Genomic DNA, 21,363 nt, shown 5'->3' on the forward strand with positions numbered 1-21,363 from the left:
GCAGGGGCAGCATGGGCTAGATAAAGAGCACTCTACATCAGAAATGTTCAACCATTTGGAAATGGGCTGGATTAAAAACTCTCGTACAAAATTTAAACCAAGATGGCCATGGCCACAATTTGCAAATCCAAGACCCTGGTTCACGCAGACCAACCCTCATACATAAAAACAACACTCCCTCCCACCCCAGTATCAAAGTCTAAGCTACTTTGTCCCATTCTCAGTAACCTACTGTTCACTTTTCCTCCCCAATGCTTCTCTAACCCCTCAGCCCAATTTACAATTTATGGTCCGTTTGTGATGTTATGCTGTGTTGTCAGCCTTCTGCATTCTCTTCACATTAAACACCATAGTCAGCACGAAGATACAAACATGGGTACCTGAGGTGATAACGTGCAGCCCATCAACTACTGCGCATACAAAAATTGTCACAGTCTTTTTACTAACTTATCTGACTAACTGAATTTGTGCATTTTTGTTGACTGAATTAATTCTTGTGCAGAGAGAAAACATCTGGGGTCCATTCTTAATCATCTCTCCTGCCTCCACACTTAACAACTGGCATCAGGAATTCTCCAGATTTGTGTCTCGATTCAAGGTAATGGGCAAGAAGGGAAGAGTGCCACAGTCGGGCTCTGCAGTGTTGGTGCATAGGGAATAAATATTTGTATTGTTGCAGCCATCGCTATTGCATCTTGTAACTCAAGTTTGGAGATGCAAGTGTGTAGCTGGATGTGGGCTGTCACAGTGAAGGTGCTTGTACTGCTACAGCACCTTGTTATGTACGTTACTCTCCAGGCTTTCTTTTCAGTCTGGATTCCTAAATAGCTGCATGTACACTTCATAAGTTACATTGCAAATATTTCAATTCTGTGGTTATGCCAACCAGTGGCTGAACTAGTTTAATGGTTTGAGTGATTTCTGATGCCAGTGCTGAGCCAGAACCAGGCCTTGCCAGGCGCTGACCTGTGCCTATGCTCTCTGGGCTGAGATGCATGGATTTGTCCATGTGGGTAGAGAGTGTGCACTGTGCATCTATCTGTGTGGATGTCTCAGTAGATTGAGATGACTGTTGATAAGCTTGGTTTTCTGAGTAGTGCTGGCACCAGGTGGCAGTATTGCATTACCAATTACTGTACTGCAAATAAATGTGAACATGTGCTTTCAGTAAACCTGGAATCTGACTGCATTTGATATGCAGGCACTGAAGAAATCCTCTAATTTTCTGCAGCTTCGAGAAAAAGGGGGCACATTCACTGGCTACTGCATGAAAAACATAGAACACTTGTTATGCTTTAGGTCACGGTGGCACAGTCAGGAATTGTAGAATTATGAGCTAAAAATAGAAGTTACCTTCGGCATGGATTTCAATCCCTGTCCACTGGCTTCTGAGTGACTTGCTGCATCTCACCCAATATTGGACAGACAAAGAGGAGGTTTGCATTGGATATGGAGCTGACAGAAGAAATATTCTATTTTGTTTTACATTGGATACGATTTTCTATCTTTTTTGTGATTCAAATGCATTTCCATTTTGCAGGAAGTCCCAAATATCATCTCTAATAGAAAGTCAAGGAAGAAGCAACTTGCATACTATATAGTGCTGCTCATGACCTTGGGATGTAGCAACACGCCTCATGGCCAATTATTTACTTTTGAAGCGTATTCAGTATTATGTAGGAAATGCAACAACCACAGTACTCTCAGCAACATCCCTCGGACAGCAGTGAGATAAGTGTCCAAATGATGAGTGCTGGTTGAGGAAGATATATTTGCCAGGACACTTGTTTTTTGAAATAGTGCTGTGGGATATTTTGTGTCCACCTGAGGGAGGTCAGGGCCTCAGTTTAACATCTCATCCAAAAGATGCTATCTCTGACAATGCAACACTCCCTCAGTGCAAGCAGTTTATCGGTAAAATCTTTGTGGGCCAGGGGGTAATTGAGCCAATTCTGAGGTTGATGGATGGGGTTACGGACATGTACCTGAATATGCTCTATCATGAGCTATGCATAAAACACCTAGCCTAATCACACTCTCCTGCTCATTCCCCACCATCTTGAATATGCCACCCAGTTTGACCCCACTCTCCTGCTCACGCCACATATACATTAATGTCAATTAGTTCAATTTCAACCCTGTAGTCACGGTCCCTGCACTCTAATACCCTATCTAGTCTAATCCTGCTCTTCTGCTTGCTTCCCTTACTCTGTAACTTCTCAATCTCCTTGCTTCACATACCCATTAGTATCCCAGTGAGTCCAACCCAAGACTCCTACTTGTTCACCATACCCTTCATTGTCCAATCTAATCTCATCTATCTCACTTGCCCTGCACACCCTTTATTATTCCATCTTATTATCGACCCATAGATCTATGGACACAATGGGATGGATGTCCCAAAAGATCATGGGATTCATGGGAATTGCTTCCTTTTCTTTGTTTCAGTGCCACCGCTCTGTCTTATCACTAAGATGTGACTTGAAGCATGATGCAGCTTGATGGCCCAGTTGTTGCCATTTTGAACATTTGATAGCAAGCCCATTCCAGCCATTACTGCCCAATGCTGCCATGCTTCAAGGAGGGCTTCAGGGCGCCTTTGAACTGTTTTCTTTGTCCTCTCCTGGAACCTTGGCCATTTGAGAGTTGAGAAAACAGAACCTGGCAGGGGAGGTGCTTTTCGGACATCTGGACACTGTCCTACCCATTGAAGTTGATTTTGCAGGAGTTTTGTCTGAATGCTTGTGGAGCTGGCTTCAGGAAGGACACTGGAATTTGTCCAATGGTCCTCCTAATGAGTCCGGAGGGATTCATAAGGAGGAGGCATTGCTGATGGAATTTTTCTATTACTCTTGGGTCATTCATGCACAGTACAGGTCTCACTGCAGTACAAGAGTGTGGTGACGACAACTGCTCTGTACACCAGGACTTTTGTTGACTTGCGGAGGCCTTTGTTGTCAAATACTCTGCCATAGTTTACAGAAGGCTGAGCTGCCACAGCTGAAATGGTGTTTTATCTCGTCAATGATGGCCTTTTGAGAGAGGCAGGGGCCAAGGTATGGGAAGTGCTCAGCATATTCTAGAGTCTCTCCTTCAACATTTTTGGGAGGTAGAATATTTGTTGACCAGGTGTGGGTTGATATGAATTTTGTTTTGACAGCATTGAAGGACAGGCCAAGTTTCTTGTATGCAAAATTCAAGAGTGGCTTGCAAATCTGGTACAAAGTGAACAATGACACTTCAGTCATTCACAAGCTGCAGATCATGTGTTACTATGGTGGTCAGTTTAGTTTTGGCGTGGGGACGACTGAGGTTAGAGTTTTCCATCTAGGCAGTATCTAAGACTGACACCAGAGGGCAATTGATCTTTGAGGTAAATAAGCATTGACAAGTAGATTGTAAATAGTATGTTCTCTCTTCATCTTGCTGACTACTCACTTGGTCATAGCCCTGAAGACTTCTACCAGATTGCCTTTGTATCCTTCCTGTAATGAGGGAGCAAAATTATATACAGTCCTTCAAGTGGAGCCTGAGATCTTTTACAAGTCAAACATTACTTGAGTTTTTCTAACCTATGCCTCTAGCTATAAAGATTATATTTTGCCATTTTTATAGCTTTATCTATTTGCTGATATTATACAGGTGCATCAATAGCCATTTTGAGGTGGAACATTCCACGTTTAATAATCCAACCCAAAAGAATCTTCCAACTTCCTCCTTTGTCCTTCTCATGACAATCTGCAGTCTGTGCCCCCCTTAGTGACAATTTTGAACTCATTGAATCCCTTTCATTGTTTACCCTTTCCAAATCTTTCCTAATTTTCCAAAATATCTTAGATTTCCCAGTAATCATTTTGTAATCCAAAGCATTCTGTCTTGGATCTTCACGCTGCAGCTCCTTAACTTTTTGCTTTTTGCTTCCCAAAATTTATTGACTTCTATGAAAAAATCATTTGATTTTAGGAATCAGTCTTTCCTGATTTCCCCCTCACATCTTCTATAGGGCCCATTTACATCCATAGTAGCACTCTGTCTTCTGACACCTGATGATCTGCACTCAGGATTTGAGCGTGACGCTGACATTTCAGTGCAGTTTGATGTGAAACACTGCATTGTCTGAGAGATACAGTCTTTCAAATGAAATGTTAAACCTCACTTGACAAGCAACATGGTGCCCTGACCAACATTTATCCCTCAACATGCCTCGCAAAACTGTAGTTAGCTGGTCATTTTTGTAGAGCTTTGTGCGCAGATTGACTGCTGTCAGCATTAAAACTTGAAAAAACAATTCATTTAGTGAGGCCATGAAGACATGATAAGACACTATAGGAATGCAAGATTTTTCTTTCTTTACTATGTTACATTGAGTTGTTTGCCTTTCACCTTAGTTTCCAATTAGTTAAAAAGAGCTAAGTGCTTCACTGAGTAATTTCTGAAACATGTTCAGTATGTTTGTTTTTTCTTCCAATTTTAGGTTTTGCCTTACTGGGGGAACCCTCATGACAGAAAGGTGATCAGGAAGTTCTGGAGCCAGGTAAGGTTTACTCTTGATTGTTTTCTGATTTACTGACATCAGTTGTATACTTAACTGCTGAACAGGGTTGGCTACCATTGTGAGCAATTGAACATAGTGCCTTATTCTACTCCCCTCATAACTTAGTGAACCAGCTCACTGCCTGGTGTTTTAATTCAATTTTTGCCAGGCCCATCCAAGATTGATCTCTCATATCTGCTCTGCTCAGTCAGGCAATGGTGGCGAGCAGCAGCTGGTCCTGGTGTAGGGAAGGAGAAAGTTACCAAGTCTCAGCAGTTGCACTGTAACCCTTGATGGATGGTGAAAGGCAAGTGGGAATGGTTAGTAAGATGCGATCTCTCATCCAAAACTCTGCTGCCCCAATCCTGTGCTAATTTGCATTCACAAATTGCCCATGTGCACACTGGCCTACATTTGCTCCTCGTCCAGCAAAATCTCAGTTTGAAATTTTTATCCTGACGTTCAGATTCCTCCATGGTCTAGCTCCCTGCCATATCTTTATCTCTTATACTCCTGAAAACCTTGATCTCTGTGCTCTTCCAGTTCTGTCCTTCTGTCCATCCATAACTTCCTTTGTCCCTCCATTGGTGGCCCTGCCTTTAGCCACCTGGTCCTGAGTTCTGGAATTCCTTCCCTAACCCCCTCCACCTCCCTCTCCTCCTTTACAATGCTTCTTAAAACTACATCTTAGATGGATTTTTGGTGTCTCCGGAAATTGAGGGAAAAGAGGAGCAGGTGAAAAATGGAGTTGAAGCTGAAGATCAGCCATGACCATAGTGAATGATGGAGCAGGTTCGACGGGTCATATGATCTATTGTTTCTCCTATCTCTTATATTCTTACATCTTTGACCAAGTTTTGAGTCACCTGTTCTAATGTCTCTGTGCTCAGTGTCGAATTTTATCTGATTGTACTCTTGTGAAATGCCTTCAGAGGTTTTACAATATAAATGCAGCTTGTTCTTGGTGTTGTACCAGAAACCAAATTTGAGTTTTAAAACTGAAGCCAATCAGATTATTCCTGGCTTGTGAGGTGCCCCAACAAGTAATTCATTTGTACATGAGGCCAGTTAGGTATGGGCAATAAATGGAATCTTGTAGGAATCTCTCTCATCCTGAGAACGTATATAAAAAAAAGAGCCAGACAGATCGATCACAGTAGCTTTACAGTGCAGAAGGGGGCCATTCAGCCCATCGTGTCCATACTGGCATTCTGAAAAAACATTTTGTCCGGTCCCACTCCCCTGCCTTATCCCCATAATCTTGCACATTCTCTTTTCAGGTAGCAATCCAATTCCCTTTTGAATACCTCGCTTGAACCTGCCTCCACCATCCTTTTCAAATAGTTTGTTCCAGACTCCAACCACCCTCTAGGTGAAATTTTTTTTTTACATCGCATTTACTCCTTTTGCCAATTATTTTGAATCTGTGCCCTCTAGTTCCTGATGTTCTCTGAAGTGGGAATAGTTTCTCACATTTACCCTATCCATACCCCTCAGGATCTTGAATACCTCTATCAAGTCTCCGCTCAGCCTTCTTTTCTCCAAGAAAAGAGTTCCAACCTCTCCAATCTATCCTCATAACTACAGTTCTTTATTGCTGGAATAATTCTTGTGAATCTCCTCTGTACTCTCTCCAAAGCCTTCACATCCTTCCTCACGTATGGCACCCAGAACTGGACGCAGTACTCCAGATGAGGCCTAACTAGTATCTTATACAAGATCAACATGACCTCCTTATTCTTGTATTCAATGCCCCTATTAATAAAGCCTAAGATCCTATGTGCTTTATTAACTGTTCTCTCAACATGCCCTGTCATCTTCAATGACCTATGTATGTATACACTGAGGTCCTTCTGCTCCTCCACTTCCTTTAGAGGATCTGCCTTTTTTTATACCGTTGCACCATATCTTTTTCAGCCAAAATGAATCCCCTCACACTTCTCTGCATTGAACTTCACCTGCCACTTGTCTGCCCAATCCACCAACATGTCTATGCCCTTTTGAAATACAGGACTATCCCTGTCACAGTTAACAACATTTCCAATCTTTGTATCATCCACAAATTTTGAAATCATGCCCTGCACATCACGGTCTAGGTCATTAATATATATCAGGAAGAGCAAGGGTCCCAACACTGACCTTTGTCAGTGACAACTAGCCAGTAATATAAAAGAAAATTGCAAGAGTTTTTTTAGATATATAAAGGGTAAGAGAGAGGCAAAAGTGGACATTGGGCCGCTGGAAAATGATGCTAGAGAATTCGTAGTGGGGAACAAAGAAATGGCGGAGGAACTGAATAGGTACTTTGCGTCAGTCTTCACGGTGGAAGATACGAGTAACATCCCCAAAGTTCAAGAGAGTCGGGGGGGCAGAGGTGAGTATGGTGGCCATTACCAAAGAGAAGATGCTAGGAAAACTGAAAGGTCTGAAGGTGGATAAATCACCTTGACCAGATGGATTACTCCCCAGAGTTCTGAAGTAGATAGCTGAAGAGATAGTGGAGGCGTTAGTTTGATCTTTCAGGAATCACTGGAGTCAGGAAGGGTCCCAGAGGACTGGAAAATCGCTAATGTAACCTCCCTGTTTAAGAAGGGAGTGAGGCAAAAGACGGGAAATTACAGGCCAATTAGCCTGACCTCAGTCGTTGGTAAGATTTTAGAGTCTGTTATTCAGGATGAGATTTCAAAATACTTGAAAGTGCATGGTAAAATGGGACAAAGTCAGCGTGGTTTCACCAAGTGGAGGTCATGCTTGACAAATCTGTTAGAATTCTTTGAAGAGTTAACGAGTAGGTTAGACAAAGGAGAACCAATGGATGTTATCTACTTGAACTTCCAGAAGGCCTTTGACAAGGTGCCGCACAGGAGGCTGCTCAGTAAGATAAGAACCCATGGTGTTAGAGGCAAAGTACTAACTTGGATAGAAGATTAGCTGTCTGGCAGGAGGCAGAGAGTGGGGATAAGGGGGTACTTCTCAGGAAGGCGGCTGGTGACTAGTTCCGCAGGGACCACAACTTTTCACTTTATAAATTAATGATCTAGATGAAGGAACTGAGGGCATTCTGGCTAAGTTTGCAGATGAGACAAAGATAGGTGGAGGGACAGGTAGTTTTGAGGAGGTGGGGAGGCTGCAGAAGGATTTGGACAAGTTAGGAGAATGCGCAAAGAAGTGGCAGATGGAATACAGCGTGGGGAAGTGTGAGGTCGTGCACTTTAATAGGAAGAATAGAGGCATAGACTATTTTCTAAATTAGGAGAGAATTCAGAAATCTGGAGTGCAAAGGGACTTGGGGTCCTAGTCCAGGATTCTCTTAAGGTTAACTTGCAGGTTGAGTCGGTAGTTAGGAAGGCAAATGCAATGTTGGCATTTATTTCGAGAGGACTAGAATATAAAAGCAGGGATGTGCTGCTGAGGCTTTATAAGGCTCTGGTCAGACCACATTTAGAATATTGTGAGCAATTTTGAGCGCCGTATCTCAGGAAGGATGTGTTGGCCTTGGAGAGGGTCCAGAGGAGGTTCACAAGAACGAACCCAGAAATGAAAGGCTTAACATATGAGGAACGTTTGAGGACTCTGGGTCTATACTCGATGGAGTTTAGAAGGATGAGGGGGGGATCTGATTGAAACTTACAGAATACTGAAAGGCCTGGATAGAGTGGATGTGGGGAAGATGTTTCATTAGTAGGAGAGACCAGGACCCGAGGGCACAGCCTCAGAGTAAAGGGAAGACCTTTTAGAACAGAGATGAGGAGAAACTTCTTTAGCCAGAAAGTGGTGAGTCTATGGAATTCATTGCCACAGAAGGCTGTGGAGGCCAGGTCATTGAGTGTATTTAACACCGAGATAGATAGGTTCTTGATTGGTAAGGGGATCAAAGGTTACAGGGAGAAGGTGGGAGAATGGGGTTGAGAAACTTATCAGCCATGATTGAATGGCGGAACAGACTCGATGGGCCAAATGGCCTAATTTCTGCTCCTATGTCTTATGGTCTCTGGGGAACTCCATGACAAACCTTCCTCCAATCTGAAAAACAATCATTTATCACTACTCTCTGTTTCCTGTCACTCAGCCAATTTCTTATCCAAGTGCCCATTTTCCCTTTTTATTCTATGACTTACAATTTTGCTCACAAGCTTGGTGTGTGGCACTGTATCAAATGCCTTTTGAAAATCCATGTACATCACATCAACAGCGTTTCCCTTATCAACTTCCTCTGTTACCTCCTCAAAAAAACTCCCAAGTTAGCTAAACATGATTTTCCCTTAATTAATCCATGCTGGATTTCCTTAATTATCCTGCACTTGTCTGTGTGATTATTGATTTTATCCAGTACCATAGTTTCCCAAAGTTTTCCTATCACTGAGGTCAAACTGACCTGTAGTTGCCAGCTTTATCATTGCATCCCTTTTTGAACAAGGGTGTAACATTCGCAGTTCTCCAGTCTTCTGGCACCTCCCCTGTGTCTAAGGAAGATTGGAAGATTATCACCAGTGCCTCTGCAATTTCCTCTCTCACTTCCCTCAGTACCCTTGGATACATCTCATCTGGTCCTGGTACCTAATCTATTTTAAGTAAAGAGAACCTTTCTAACACCTCTTTCCTTTCAACTGCAAGTTCTTGTAGCGTACCAGTTACCTCCTCTTTCACCTTGGCCTGAGTACCATCTTCTTCCTTGGTAAAGACCGATTCAAAGTACTCGTTCAGCACCACTTCTACTTCTCCTGTCTCCACATGCAAGTCCCCTTTTATGTCCCTAATTGGCCCTACTCTTTCCTTAACTACCCTTTTATTATTTACATGCTTATAGAAGACCTTGGGATTCCTTTTTATGTTTGTTGCCAGCCTCTTTTCGTGCTCTATCTTTGCTTTTCACGTTAGTTTCTCCACTTCCCTTCTGGTCCTTTTATATTCAGCCTGATTCTCTATTGTATTTTCTACCTGACATCTGTCGTATGCACCCTTCTTCCTTTTCATCTTTACCTCTATCTCTCTCGTTGTCCAGGGCGCTCTGGTTTTATTTTTACCTTTCCCCTTCAAGGGACTATACCATGTCATTGCCTGCAGTACTTTTTCTTTGAAGGTGGCCCATTGTTCAGCCACCATCTTTTCTGCCAACATTTGGTTCCAACTCACTCGACTCAGATGCATTCTCATCCCATTGAAGTTGGCTTTCCCCCAATTAATTATCCCTGCTCTGGATTTTTCCCTGTCCTTTTCCATGACTAACCTAAACCTTATGATTCAATGGTCACTGTCCCCTAGGTGCTCTCCCACTGATATTTGATCCACTTGGGCCAGCTCATTCCCCAGAACCAGGTCCAAAAGTGCATGTTCTCTCATTGGACTGGAGACATACTGCTGCAGAAAATTATCTTGAATGCATTCCAGGAACTCTCGCCCCTCTTCTCCCTTTGTACTATTCCTATCCTAGTTTATATTTAGATAATTGAAGTCCCCCATTATGATTACTCTATCCTTCTTGCACCTCTCTGCAATTTCTTTGCAAATTTGTTTCTCCACATCCCTTCCACTAGTTGGTAGTTTATGTACTACACCAATCAATGTTATTTCACCTTTTTCATTCCTTGCCTCTAGCCAGAGATTCTGTCCTCGACTCCTCTGGAGCAGCCTCTCTCTCCAGTACTGTAATGCTATCTTTAATCAATATTGCAACTGCCTCCACACCGCCACCCCCCCCACCTTTCTTCCTTTCCCGTCTCTTCTAAACACCTTGTACCCAGGATTATTTTGAGACCCAGTCCTGCCCTTCTTTGAGCCAGGTCTCTGTTATAGCAATAATATCATAATTCCATTTGTCAATCTGTGCCTGCAGTTCACCAACCTTATTATCCACACTCTGTGCATTCACATACATGCACGTTAGCCCTAATTTAGGCTTTTTTACTTCCCCCATTATTCTGATCGCATCTAACGACCTACCATCGCCTACTCTAATTCTATCGAACTCTCCAAGTATTAAATCTACCTTGATAGCACTCTGATATATCCTCGTTATCAGTTGATACTCCACTACTTCCCACTGCCAGTTTTTCTCTTCTGCACTCTGAATATCCCCTATGGTTCCCATCCCCCTGCCAATCTAGTTTAAACCTCCCCGTGAGAACATTAGTCCTGGTCCTGATAAGGTGTAACTCACTCGTCCTTCTTGTGAAGGTCCCGCCTGCCCCAGAACCAATCCCAATGCCTCAAATCTAAAGCCCTCACTCCTGCTGCATTTCTCCAGCCACTTGTTGAACTGCTCAGTCTTCCTATTCTTATGCTCAGCAGCATTTGGCATTGGGAGTAATCCTGAGATTACTGTTCTTGAGGTCCTGCTTTTTAATTCCCTTCCTAACTCCTTAAAATCTGCTTTCAGGACCTTGTCCCTTTTCCTACCTATGTCACTGGTCCCAATGTGGGCAACGACCTCTGGCTGCTTGCCCTCCCCAAAAGAATGTCCTGCAGCCACTCCGTGACATCCTTGACCCTGGCACCAGGGAGACAACATGCCATCCTGGAGTCCCATTTATGGTCACAGAAATGCCTGCCTACTCCTCTAACTATGGAATCCCTAACCATTATAGCACTTCCACTCTTCTAACTCCCCTCCTGTGCAGCTGAGCCAACCGTGGTGCCACGAATGTGGTTTTTGCTACGGTCCTCTGAGGAACCATCTAGCTCAGCAGTATCCAGAATGGAAAAGCGGTTAGAGAGCAAGATAGCCTCAGGAGATTCCTGCACTACCTGCCTGTTCCTCTTAGATACTCTGGCGGTCACCCATTCCCCCTCTGCCTGTGTACTTCTTAGCTGCGGCATGACCACCTCCCTGAACGTGCTATCCACGTAATTGTCAGCCTTGCAGATGCACCACAGTGACTCTAGCCGCCGCTCAAGTTCCACAACCCTGAGCTCAAGTTTCTGCAGCTGGTGACACTTCCTGGAGATGTAGTCATCGAGGGCACTTTGTGCCTGCATGACTTCCCACATCCTTCACATGGCTGAGCTGCACTAACATACCTTAAGCTTTATATAACCTGTTTACTCACCTGTCACTCACCAATCATCATCTCCTCTCTTCCTCGTGCCTCTTTTATGAAGTCCTGCTGCTCTATCCCTCTCACGCTCTTTTATCTCCTGGGGTCCTCTCTATTTCCCTATGACTTCACATTTGATTTTCTCCAAAACTGGTCAGTCCACTGAGACCCACCACCAGCACACCACAACCAGCTCCTTTTGAACTCCCGGCTCGTCTCGCACTCTTTTTATTATGTGTTAATTAATTTAATTTTTTTTTATTTACTTTATAATTAACAAATCCTACTACTCAGGATAAACTTACTACCGTTTATAAACCGTACTGATGCTAATAAAACCTTACAATTACAAATAAATGACCAATTTGAAAGACAATCAAAGCAAAGGCAATGGATACTCACCAGCCAATCACCTACCTGCTCCCCTGTGATGTCACACCTTGATTTTTGTTTTAGAATGCGGAAACTGGTTAGAGGTCAGCCCTCGCTGTTCTTGTCAACTCGGAGTGAACTCCTGCTGTCTATCTCTCTCTGCGCTTTCAGCCCTCATTGTTCTTGCTGACCCTTTTCTTCAACTTTCATTGACAGTTCTAGATCAATTCACACATTCCGATGTGTAGTGGAAGATGAGAGAGTGGCGGTGATTGGATTTATGGATGGCTTTTCAGGAGGGGCAGAGAGGTAGCAAGGAGAATGTAGAACAAAGGAACTGAAGCTTCAACAGCTAAAGGAATGGAAGAAGCCCAAAGATGCAAAGTTAATGAAGAATGAGAGAGTGCCCACTCCCTACCCTCACTCACTTCCCTGCTAATTGTAATTTTCTTGAGTTCCTCCTTTCCTTTCATTTCCTGATTTACAGCAACTTCTAGGTTGTTACTTGTATCCTCTGAAGTGAAAATCGATGCAAAATACCTGTTCAATTTATCTGCCTTCTCCTTATTTTCAATTCTGAATTCCCCAGACTCGCTTTCTATAGGACCAATGCTCACTTTGTTAACTCTTTTTTTACTTTTTGTAGCTCTTGCTTTTTGTCTTTATATTTCTAATTAGCTTTATCTCAGCCTTAATTTTTCCCTCCTTGTTAATCTTTGTCACTCTCTGCTGTTTTTTATATTCTCTCCAATCTTCTGATCTGCCTTTTTTGATCTTGCACCATTATGTACTGTTTCTATAAGTTTGATACTGCATTTAGCTTTTTTAGTTAACCACAGATGGTGGGACCTGCCCCCCGTAATTTTTCTTTCTCATTGGAATATATCTATCCTGTGTATTCCGAAATATTCCTTTAAAAGTTTGCCACTGCATCTCTTTTGACCTATCCCTTAACCTAATTGCCAGTTCATTTTAGCCACCTGAACACATGCCTATGAGTTATGTCAGTTAGGAGAAGCATATTAGATGAGGAAAAACAGCGGCAGAATGTGGTCTACCTCGAGTCACACATGAGATTGCTGCACACATGCTTTCTGGCAAAGTTGAAGCTGAATGTTCCTTTCTATAAAGGCTGTTGACAAGAGTTGTTGCATGTTGCCTAACATCCCTGTCATCTATGGTGGCTGGTTGGTTTGCACAGTATTCAGCTATTTGGGTACTGTTGCAGGGTTTCAGGGTAGTGGGTATTGTTGGGGCAGATGGTTGCGGGGAGGTAGTAGTTAGTTTTGTCTGCAGTCACATTGCAGCCTTCCACTGACATTCGTGATTAGTGGCTAGTAACTATTGTCTTTGCTTCTCTTGGTTTTAGAAAACACTGTACACCCAGAATGCTCCGTTCCATGTGGTGATAACCAGTTACCAACTGGTAGTTCAGGATGTGAAATACTTTCAGCGGGTAAAGTGGCAGTACATGGTGCTGGACGAGGCCCAGGCACTCAAAAGCAGTTCCAGGTAAATGAGTCGAATCTAGAAACTCGCACATTGATCAGCTTCTGACTGGATAGCAGGTGTACTGCTGCAGACTGCAGATGTTGACAGCAATGCTGTGGGGGAGGTGTACAGCTGGGGACTGCAGATGTTGTCAGCAATGCTGACATGAGGACAAGTTTACAGGTTTCATTGCCTCTTGTTAACACAGGGTGCTGTACCAACATGAAGACAAGTTACTCCCAGTTCCTGCAATTTAACAAGGCTAATTACACAGCACTTTGTTCTAACAAAGACGCCTCAACTCTATTATCCTGGCACTGCTGAAGTTGTATCTTAACCCTCAATATTGGGTGCCCATTTACATTATGGTCTCACTGGCCAAAACGTAGTCGTTGGAAGGCCTCCTAAATCATAATCCAAGAAAGTATTTCCAGGTGTCTAGCTGACATTCCCACTTGCTTCCTGCAGAGAGTGGGTAACTTCTTTTCAACCTATATTGACGCTGATCTAACTGTTTCATAAGTTTAACAGCATTAATATGCAGCATACCCTGTTACTTGGATCAATATTATTTTGTTGTTTTTATATTTTCCTCATGATTGCTTTTTGAAGGAGTGTAAAGATTTGTTTTGCTCGGGCACATTTTCGCTAATGAGTTCTCCCAAGGAGTTTAATTAAACTGGCTGCACTATGCACAGAAAGATGAGAACAGTAGATATAGTGTATGGCTTGGGTTGTAGAAGAACCTTGGTGTTTTGTGCATGAATTTGAGTTTTCTGAGTTCTTCCTTTCTTTTTGCAGTGTTCGTTGGAAGATTTTGCTGCAGTTTCAGTGCCGGAACCGGTTGCTACTGACAGGGACCCCCATTCAGAACACTATGGCAGAGGTCAGTAAGTTGAATTATCCCTCTTGAGTGCTGTATTTTCACAGGTGCTTATAAGCAACCATACCTATAAAATGCCTGTAGGAAAAATCGATTTGTGGAGAAATTACTTTACCCTTCTGTGTGGGACACCTAGCAATTTGTGCTTTGTTTTCTTCTGATTTTTGATATAAGGATTTTGAAAGGATAGATTGGATAGATAGAAGCAGACTGTTTCCAGTGGCTGAGGGGCCTAGAATGAGGAATCATGAATACAAAACGTAAGCAATTTAAAACATAGAAAATAGGAGCAGGGGTAGGCCATTCGGCCCTTCAAGCCTGCTCCGCCATTCATCATGATCATGGCTCATCATCCAACTCAATAGCCTGCTCCCGCTTTCTCCCCATACCCTTTGATCCCTTTCGCCCCAAGAGCTATATCTAACTCCTTGAAAACATACAATGTTTTGGCCTCAACTACCTTCTGTGGTAGCAAATTCCACAGAATTTCACCACTCTCTGGGTGAAGAAATTTCTCCTTATCTCAGTCCTAAATGGCCTACCCCGTATCCTCAGACTATGACCCTGGTTCTGGACTCCCTCACCATCAGGAACATCCTTCCTGCATCTACCCTAGTCCTATTAGAATTTTATAGGTTTCTATGAGATGCCCCCTCGTTCTTCTGAACTCTAGCGAATATAATCCTATCCTCATATGTCAGTCCCGCCATCCCAGGAATCATCCTGGTAAACCTTTGCTGCACTCCCTCTATAGCAAGAACATCCTTCCTCAGATAAGGAGACCAAAACTATGCACACTATTCCAGGTGTGATCTCACCAAGTCCCTGTATAATTGCAGCAAGACATCCCTGCTCCTGTACTTGAATGCTCTCACTATGAAGGCCAACGTACCATTTGCCTTCTTTACCTTCAGCAACTGGTGTACGAGGGCACCCAGGTCTCATTGCACATTCAGATAATAATCTGCCTTCCTGTTTTTGCTATCAAAGCGGATAACCTCACATTTATCCACATTATACTGCATCTGCCATGCGTTTGCCCACTCACTCAGCTTGTCCAAATCACATTGAAACATCTCTGCATCCTCCTCACATCTCATCCACCCACCCAGCTTTGTGTCATCTGCAAGTTTGGAGATATTATATTTAGTTCCCTCATCCACATCATTAGTATATATTGTGAATAGCTGGGGTCCCAGCACTGATCCCTGCGGTACCCCACTAAGTCAGTGCCTGCCATTCGGAAAAAGACCCGTTTATTCTTACTCTTTGTGTCCTGTCTGCCAACCAGTTTTCTGTCTGTCTTAATACTCTACCCCTAATCCCATGCGCTTTAACTTTATACTCTAATCTCTTATGTGAGATTTTGTCGAAAGCCTTCTGAAAGTCCAAATAAACCACATCCACCAGCTCCCCCTCATCAACTCTATTAATGTCATCCTCGCAAAATTCCAGTAGATTTGTCAAGCATGATTTCCCTTTCGTAAATCCATACTGACTCTGTCCTATTCTGCCTCTGTTTTAGAACCGCCCCATGGTATTGTGATCCTGATTGCATCTGTCTATCATCCTCACCCTTGGGACTGTGATCCTCTGTGTGTGTGTGTGTGTGTGTGTGTGTGTGTGTGTGTGTGTGTGTGTCTGTCTGTCTGTCTGTCTGTCTGTCCTCACTGTGTTACATTCTTCTGCTCACCCTGTGACCCTTACCTGTCCCAACCACATAACTGTACTCCACGCAGAAGTGTGAATCACACCAATTAAGTTCCTTTTTAAATATGGTTGTCCCTATTGCTGCTGAGCTCCTAAACCCTTCAGGCTGTTGAGTGGATGAAATTGGAGAAAAATATTTTTTTGAAAAGCAGTACACTTTTGCAGTTTTTTTAATGTTCGTTCCTGGATGTGGGCGTCGCTAGCCAGGCCAGCATTTATTGCCTATCCCTAAATGCCCTTGTTCAGAGGCATTTAAGAGTCAGCCACATTTCTGTGGGTCTGGAGTCACATGTAGGCCAGACCAGGTAAGGACATCATATTTCCTTGAACTATGGCAGAGAAATACCCAAGTTACGTACGGTAAAAATGAGTTTCTTGGGTTAGTATTGTTAGTGCATCATGCCTGGTGGGGTGGGTGGAGGGATCTGAGATAAATCAGGATTTTTCTAGTCTGTTTATATAAAGCTTTTATCCGGTTGTCTTGCTATATTCACAGTTGTTGTTTTTCACCTTAGCTATGGGCACTGCTACACTTCATCATGCCAACACTCTTTGATTCTCATGATGAATTCAACGAATGGTTTTCCAAAGATATCGAAAGCCATGCTGAGAACAAATCTGCCATCGATGAGAGTAAGTGCTGTTTTGCAACATTCAGTACTGTTTTATTGCATTGGGGCCACACACTCCCTGAAACCACTCTGTGTTTTCTTGCCCCATGGGCATTCCAGCAGCCTCTGTCTGCACCACTTTGTACTGACATGTCTGGGATAATTACCCTCTGCACCTCTGTCAACTAATCTGTCTGGAATCAGTACCCTCAGTCTGTATCTCTCTAGTGATAAAAACAAAAAAACTGCGGATGCTAATTCTGTTTTTGTTCTGTATCTCTCTATCCTAACTTGCCAGGAGTCGGTAGGCTCTCCCTCTTCCTCTCAATTTACATGTCTAGAATCTGTATTTTCTGTCTCCTTGGGGAAGAGAAGCTACTCTCCTATTTTCATTTTTACAAACTTTCTCCTTGCATGACTATAGAAAAGCTAAGAGTGAGCACACTTGTGGAATTGGAGAGGAGCCCACTGCCAGAACAAGAGGGGTCTTAGGAGTAGTATTTATTAGGATCAAGAAAAGACCAATTAATTCCCCAACCCAACCCTTTCTGACTGATTGACTAAAATTCATTCAGCTGCATTCTTGCTACATCCCCCATTTGCTTCTCTCTCCAGACATAAGCCTCATTGTCTGTTAACTCCACTTGTGCTGCCTGCTTCAAGATGTTTTCCTGGTAACTTATTTCACAGCTTTGTCCTCCTTTGGGTGAAAAATGTTTCCCATGACTTCTCACCTGATGCCTAATTTTACTTTGAAGTTATCAAACTCCAGTGCCAGAATTGTGTGTATTTTCGTTATTTGGTGTCTCTATTTAAACTTAACCCTACCCTGAATTGCGTGGTGATCCCATCTAATTCTTTGGCAGATACACATCTCAAATTGATCCCTATCTCTATAGAATGAGCTCCGTAAACTCTGGTGTTTTACATTGTGCATCAGATTAGGCTGTACACTGCGGTGGGAATGAAAATTCCTTTTGTGACTCCAGTGGCTCTCACTTTGGTGAGATTAACATTGAGCATTTGTTCCTGATATTGTGGGGAGTTTTGGAGGGCTTGGGTGTGGGATGGTGGCATTTATCATTATTCAATTTTATTTCAGTCCTCATTTTTATATTGGTGTTATATATTTTTGAAGTTGAGTTTTGGGCAGCTGTATGTGTGACAAGCCCTGTTTGGTTGCGCACAACTGTGGGATTGGGGTCACTTCGGTGCAGAGTGCACCACCCACTGCCAGCTAATCTGGGTTGGTGTCTATGACCATGTATTGGTGAAAATATTCTCTTACTGGGCATCTGACTACATTGGTGGTGCTATGGACGGTGCCAGTGGAGAATGCACCTAATCCAGTTGTTTGCCCCCATTCCTTATTTTGCAGATCAGCTGTCACGTCTTCACATGATTCTCAAGCCTTTCATGTTGAGGAGGATCAAAAAGGATGTGGAAAATGAGCTCTCTGATAAGGTAAGGTTGAGCAGCATTGCTTTCTCCTCTAGTCACTCTAGCTTTGTATCCCATCTTAGCCGCCTGTAATCCACACACTAATCACCCTGGATCGCTGAGCTCCACAAGCAACCAGTTCATTTTGTTCTGGCAGTTCTTTCTCCATGCCCTGTTGGTGCTGATTCACATTTGGTCCAAGGTACACCACCACAATTGGCCACAATTATTCATGTGCAAGCCTAACTTAATTGTTTATATTAGCTGGCTATTTGACCATGGGTTGCATTGCAACCAAGACCATTTTTTTCTCCTGTAACATTCACAGGTGGGTGCTTTTCAGCAAGTGTTGGTTGATTTCTCCTTGGCTTCAATTGAGATTTGCACAGGCTAGGAATTAAGCAGAGGCCTGTGCAGTGTAATGCTAATGCAAGGCAGTGCTGTCAGACAACAAGCTTCACATTAATTTTTATTTTTGTTGCAATTACGTTGCTGTATCAACGTTTGAATGAAGAAATTTTAGAATTTGCACTGTTACATTGGTGGCACACATTAGATTGCAGTGTTATAGGAATGGGAGCAGCTGAGTTCCCAAAACAACAATGCAGCCAACCTGACACTGTTTTCAATTGTTGCTAACAAACGGCATTCATATTCGTTCTGACCTCTGGGGGAGAACTGATGGATAGTTTGAAATAGTGTAAATTTTCTGTGGAGTTTTGCTTTTATTTACGTTAATTCTGCCACTTTTATGTTTCAAAAGCAACATTTTATCTCCAGTAATTTTATTTCTCTTGTTGAGCTTTTGTTACATTAAAGATGCTATGTATAAATCAAAATTATTATTTATTGACATAATCTGCTGGTCCACCAATTTTTATCAAAATGGTGTTGCACTATTGTTGTAATAAGACTGCGGCATTGTGAGGAGTTTCATATGATATTCCTGTGTATTTTTTAATAGAAGGTTTTTACCATTTAAGTACCAGCTTGCCATAGTGATAGCACATTGTCCTTGTTGTGAGAAGGCTGTGGGTTCCAGTCCCACTTCAGAAATTTGAGCACTAAACCATGAGCTGAGACTTAAGTGCAGAGAGATTTTTATTGTCAGAGGTGCCATGCTTCAGTTGAGAAATTGGATTTAGGCCTATCTGCCTGCTCAGGAAGATGTAAAACACCTATTAGATTTTTCAAAGAATAAGAGGAAATTCTTCTGATATTCAAGAAAATATTTCTCCCTCAGGCAGAAATTAGTTTTCTTGCTCTTTCATTTCATGTTGTGGGACTTTGCTATGCACGGGAACAGTAACTTAGCGGTAATGTTACTGGACTAGAAATCCAGAGGTTTGGACTACTGCTCTGGAGATACGAGTTCAAATCCCACCCTGGCAGCTGCGGAATTTAAATTCTGTTAATTAAGAAATCTGGAATGAAATGCTGGTGTCATTAACATTGAACATGAAGCTACTGGATTGCTGTCAAAACCCATCTGGCTCGCTAATGTCCTTCGGGGAGAAAATCTGCCATCATTACTTGTCTGGGCTCACATGTGCCTCCAGACCTACAGCTCTTAACTGTCCTTTGAAATGTTCTAGCAAGCTGTTCAGTTGTAGATGGCTTGACACTTCCTGTCAGTGATGCTCATATCCCAAGAACAATTTTTTTAAAAAAAGTTTGCTGCATTTGCCTTCATAACATCAATGGTAAGGTTAAAATTATTGATGTAAGGGTGCTCTGGAATATCCTGAGAATTTGCTATGTAAATGCAAGTCATATTTTTCTTCTTTTGAATGTTGTGTAATGAAATGGAGCACCAATGCCCTCAAATTCTCTTTCAATTTGTACAATTATCTTTGATGAATGTAGGTAGGGAGCTGCGCTTTATCCTGGCCTGTGCCCTGCTTTATTATGCCCCTTAAACCACTGTTCTCCTTTGTTCCCTATGCAGATCGAGATCCTGATGTACTGCCAGCTGAAAAGCAGGCAGAAGATGCTGTACCAGGCTTTGAAGAACAAAATCTCCATTGAAGACTTGCTCCAGTCATCCATGGGAACCACTCAGCAGGCCCAGAACACCACCAGCAGCCTCATGAACCTCGTCATGCAGTTCCGCAAGGTCAGTACTCTCCGTTGTCACAATCCGTTTAGCTTTCCACATCCCTCTACTCTCCTACACATCAGGATCTACATTGAGTCTAACATCTTCATGCACTTCCCATTATATTTTGCCACTATAAATTCTAACCTCCACATTTATAATGAAATCTACCAATGTGAAATAATGCCTTCATAGGCAGGAAGGTGGAATTAGAGCGTGACATTGGAGTAAGTTAAATTAAGCAATTCCTAACAAGCCACAATTCTGGTTCCTGACAATGTAGCAGTCCACAATTTATGAATAAGATTTAACACAGAATAAAAATGAACCAAGCACAAAAGTTTTTGGCAGTCCCATTGTTAATGCCACCAAGAACTGATAAATAACTACTCAGGACGCACAGGATGGTGGGGCTTACCACTTGTCTGATTGAACATCGGATTAGTCATTTATTTTGCGATCTGTAAGGAGCATTGAAGGAGGGGAATGACAAGACGAAAGCATGTCCCACCATCAAACCTTTTTGCACCCTAAAACCCATGCTTGGTTCTGGTTTGGCAAATGCAGTAGGACAAGTAGCTGGTACTGTAAAAGGCCATTAGGTAAGCATTCTTATTCTGTACATATACCAAGTAATATTGTGCTTTAACTGAACAGGAAGGGGTTGCTCGATTAGATCTGAGAGTAGTGTAGGTCAGCTTCTTATTCCTATTACAAAATGAAAGCTCTGAAGTTATTGTTTATCAACTGGGGTAAGAAAAAGAAAAATCTGCTTGAAGGAGCAAGTCAACAATCCCAGCAGATCAAACAGCTGAGTGCTGCACTCCAGGGCATGATTTCTGTATCTGTTTTCTTCTGTACTATACACACACACACACACACACACACACACACACACACACACACACACACACACACACACACACACACACACACACAGATTTTCATTCTGGGATAGAGAATAGCAGGGGAAGAGAGAGACATACTACTACTTGTACAGTACAGCAGCAGTATTGGCTCCCTAATGGGCTGCTGATGCTGCGTATAGAGTGTAGTATATTTCTAGGTTTTGGGCAACGAGGTTCATTTGGAGTACTCATGCATCATCAACTTCTCTATGTAGACTTACAACAAAATCTTCCAAACTTTCCCAGCTAGTGGCTTCAGACTAATGTGTTCACATTAGGCGA

General features: G+C 42.7%; 1 protein-coding gene across 3 annotated transcripts in view; it reads left to right on the forward strand.

Annotated features, from left to right (window-relative positions):
- The window catches only part of ino80 (INO80 complex ATPase subunit), a 200,588-nt gene that overhangs the window by 66,641 nt on the left and 112,584 nt on the right, over positions 1–21,363 (forward strand). For all 3 annotated transcript variants that reach the window (XM_041214654.1, XM_041214655.1, XM_041214656.1), the window contains 7 exons: positions 503–598; positions 4,475–4,534; positions 13,310–13,452; positions 14,233–14,317; positions 16,540–16,657; positions 18,014–18,099; positions 20,024–20,191. In XM_041214654.1, coding sequence (XP_041070588.1) covers positions 503–598; positions 4,475–4,534; positions 13,310–13,452; positions 14,233–14,317; positions 16,540–16,657; positions 18,014–18,099; positions 20,024–20,191 — 756 coding nt within the window. The remainder of the gene's footprint in view (positions 1–502; positions 599–4,474; positions 4,535–13,309; positions 13,453–14,232; positions 14,318–16,539; positions 16,658–18,013; positions 18,100–20,023; positions 20,192–21,363) is intronic.

The sequence above is a fragment of the Carcharodon carcharias genome, chromosome 20 (genome assembly GCF_017639515.1).
Source record: "Carcharodon carcharias isolate sCarCar2 chromosome 20, sCarCar2.pri, whole genome shotgun sequence".
Classification (NCBI taxonomy): domain Eukaryota; kingdom Metazoa; phylum Chordata; class Chondrichthyes; order Lamniformes; family Lamnidae; genus Carcharodon; species Carcharodon carcharias.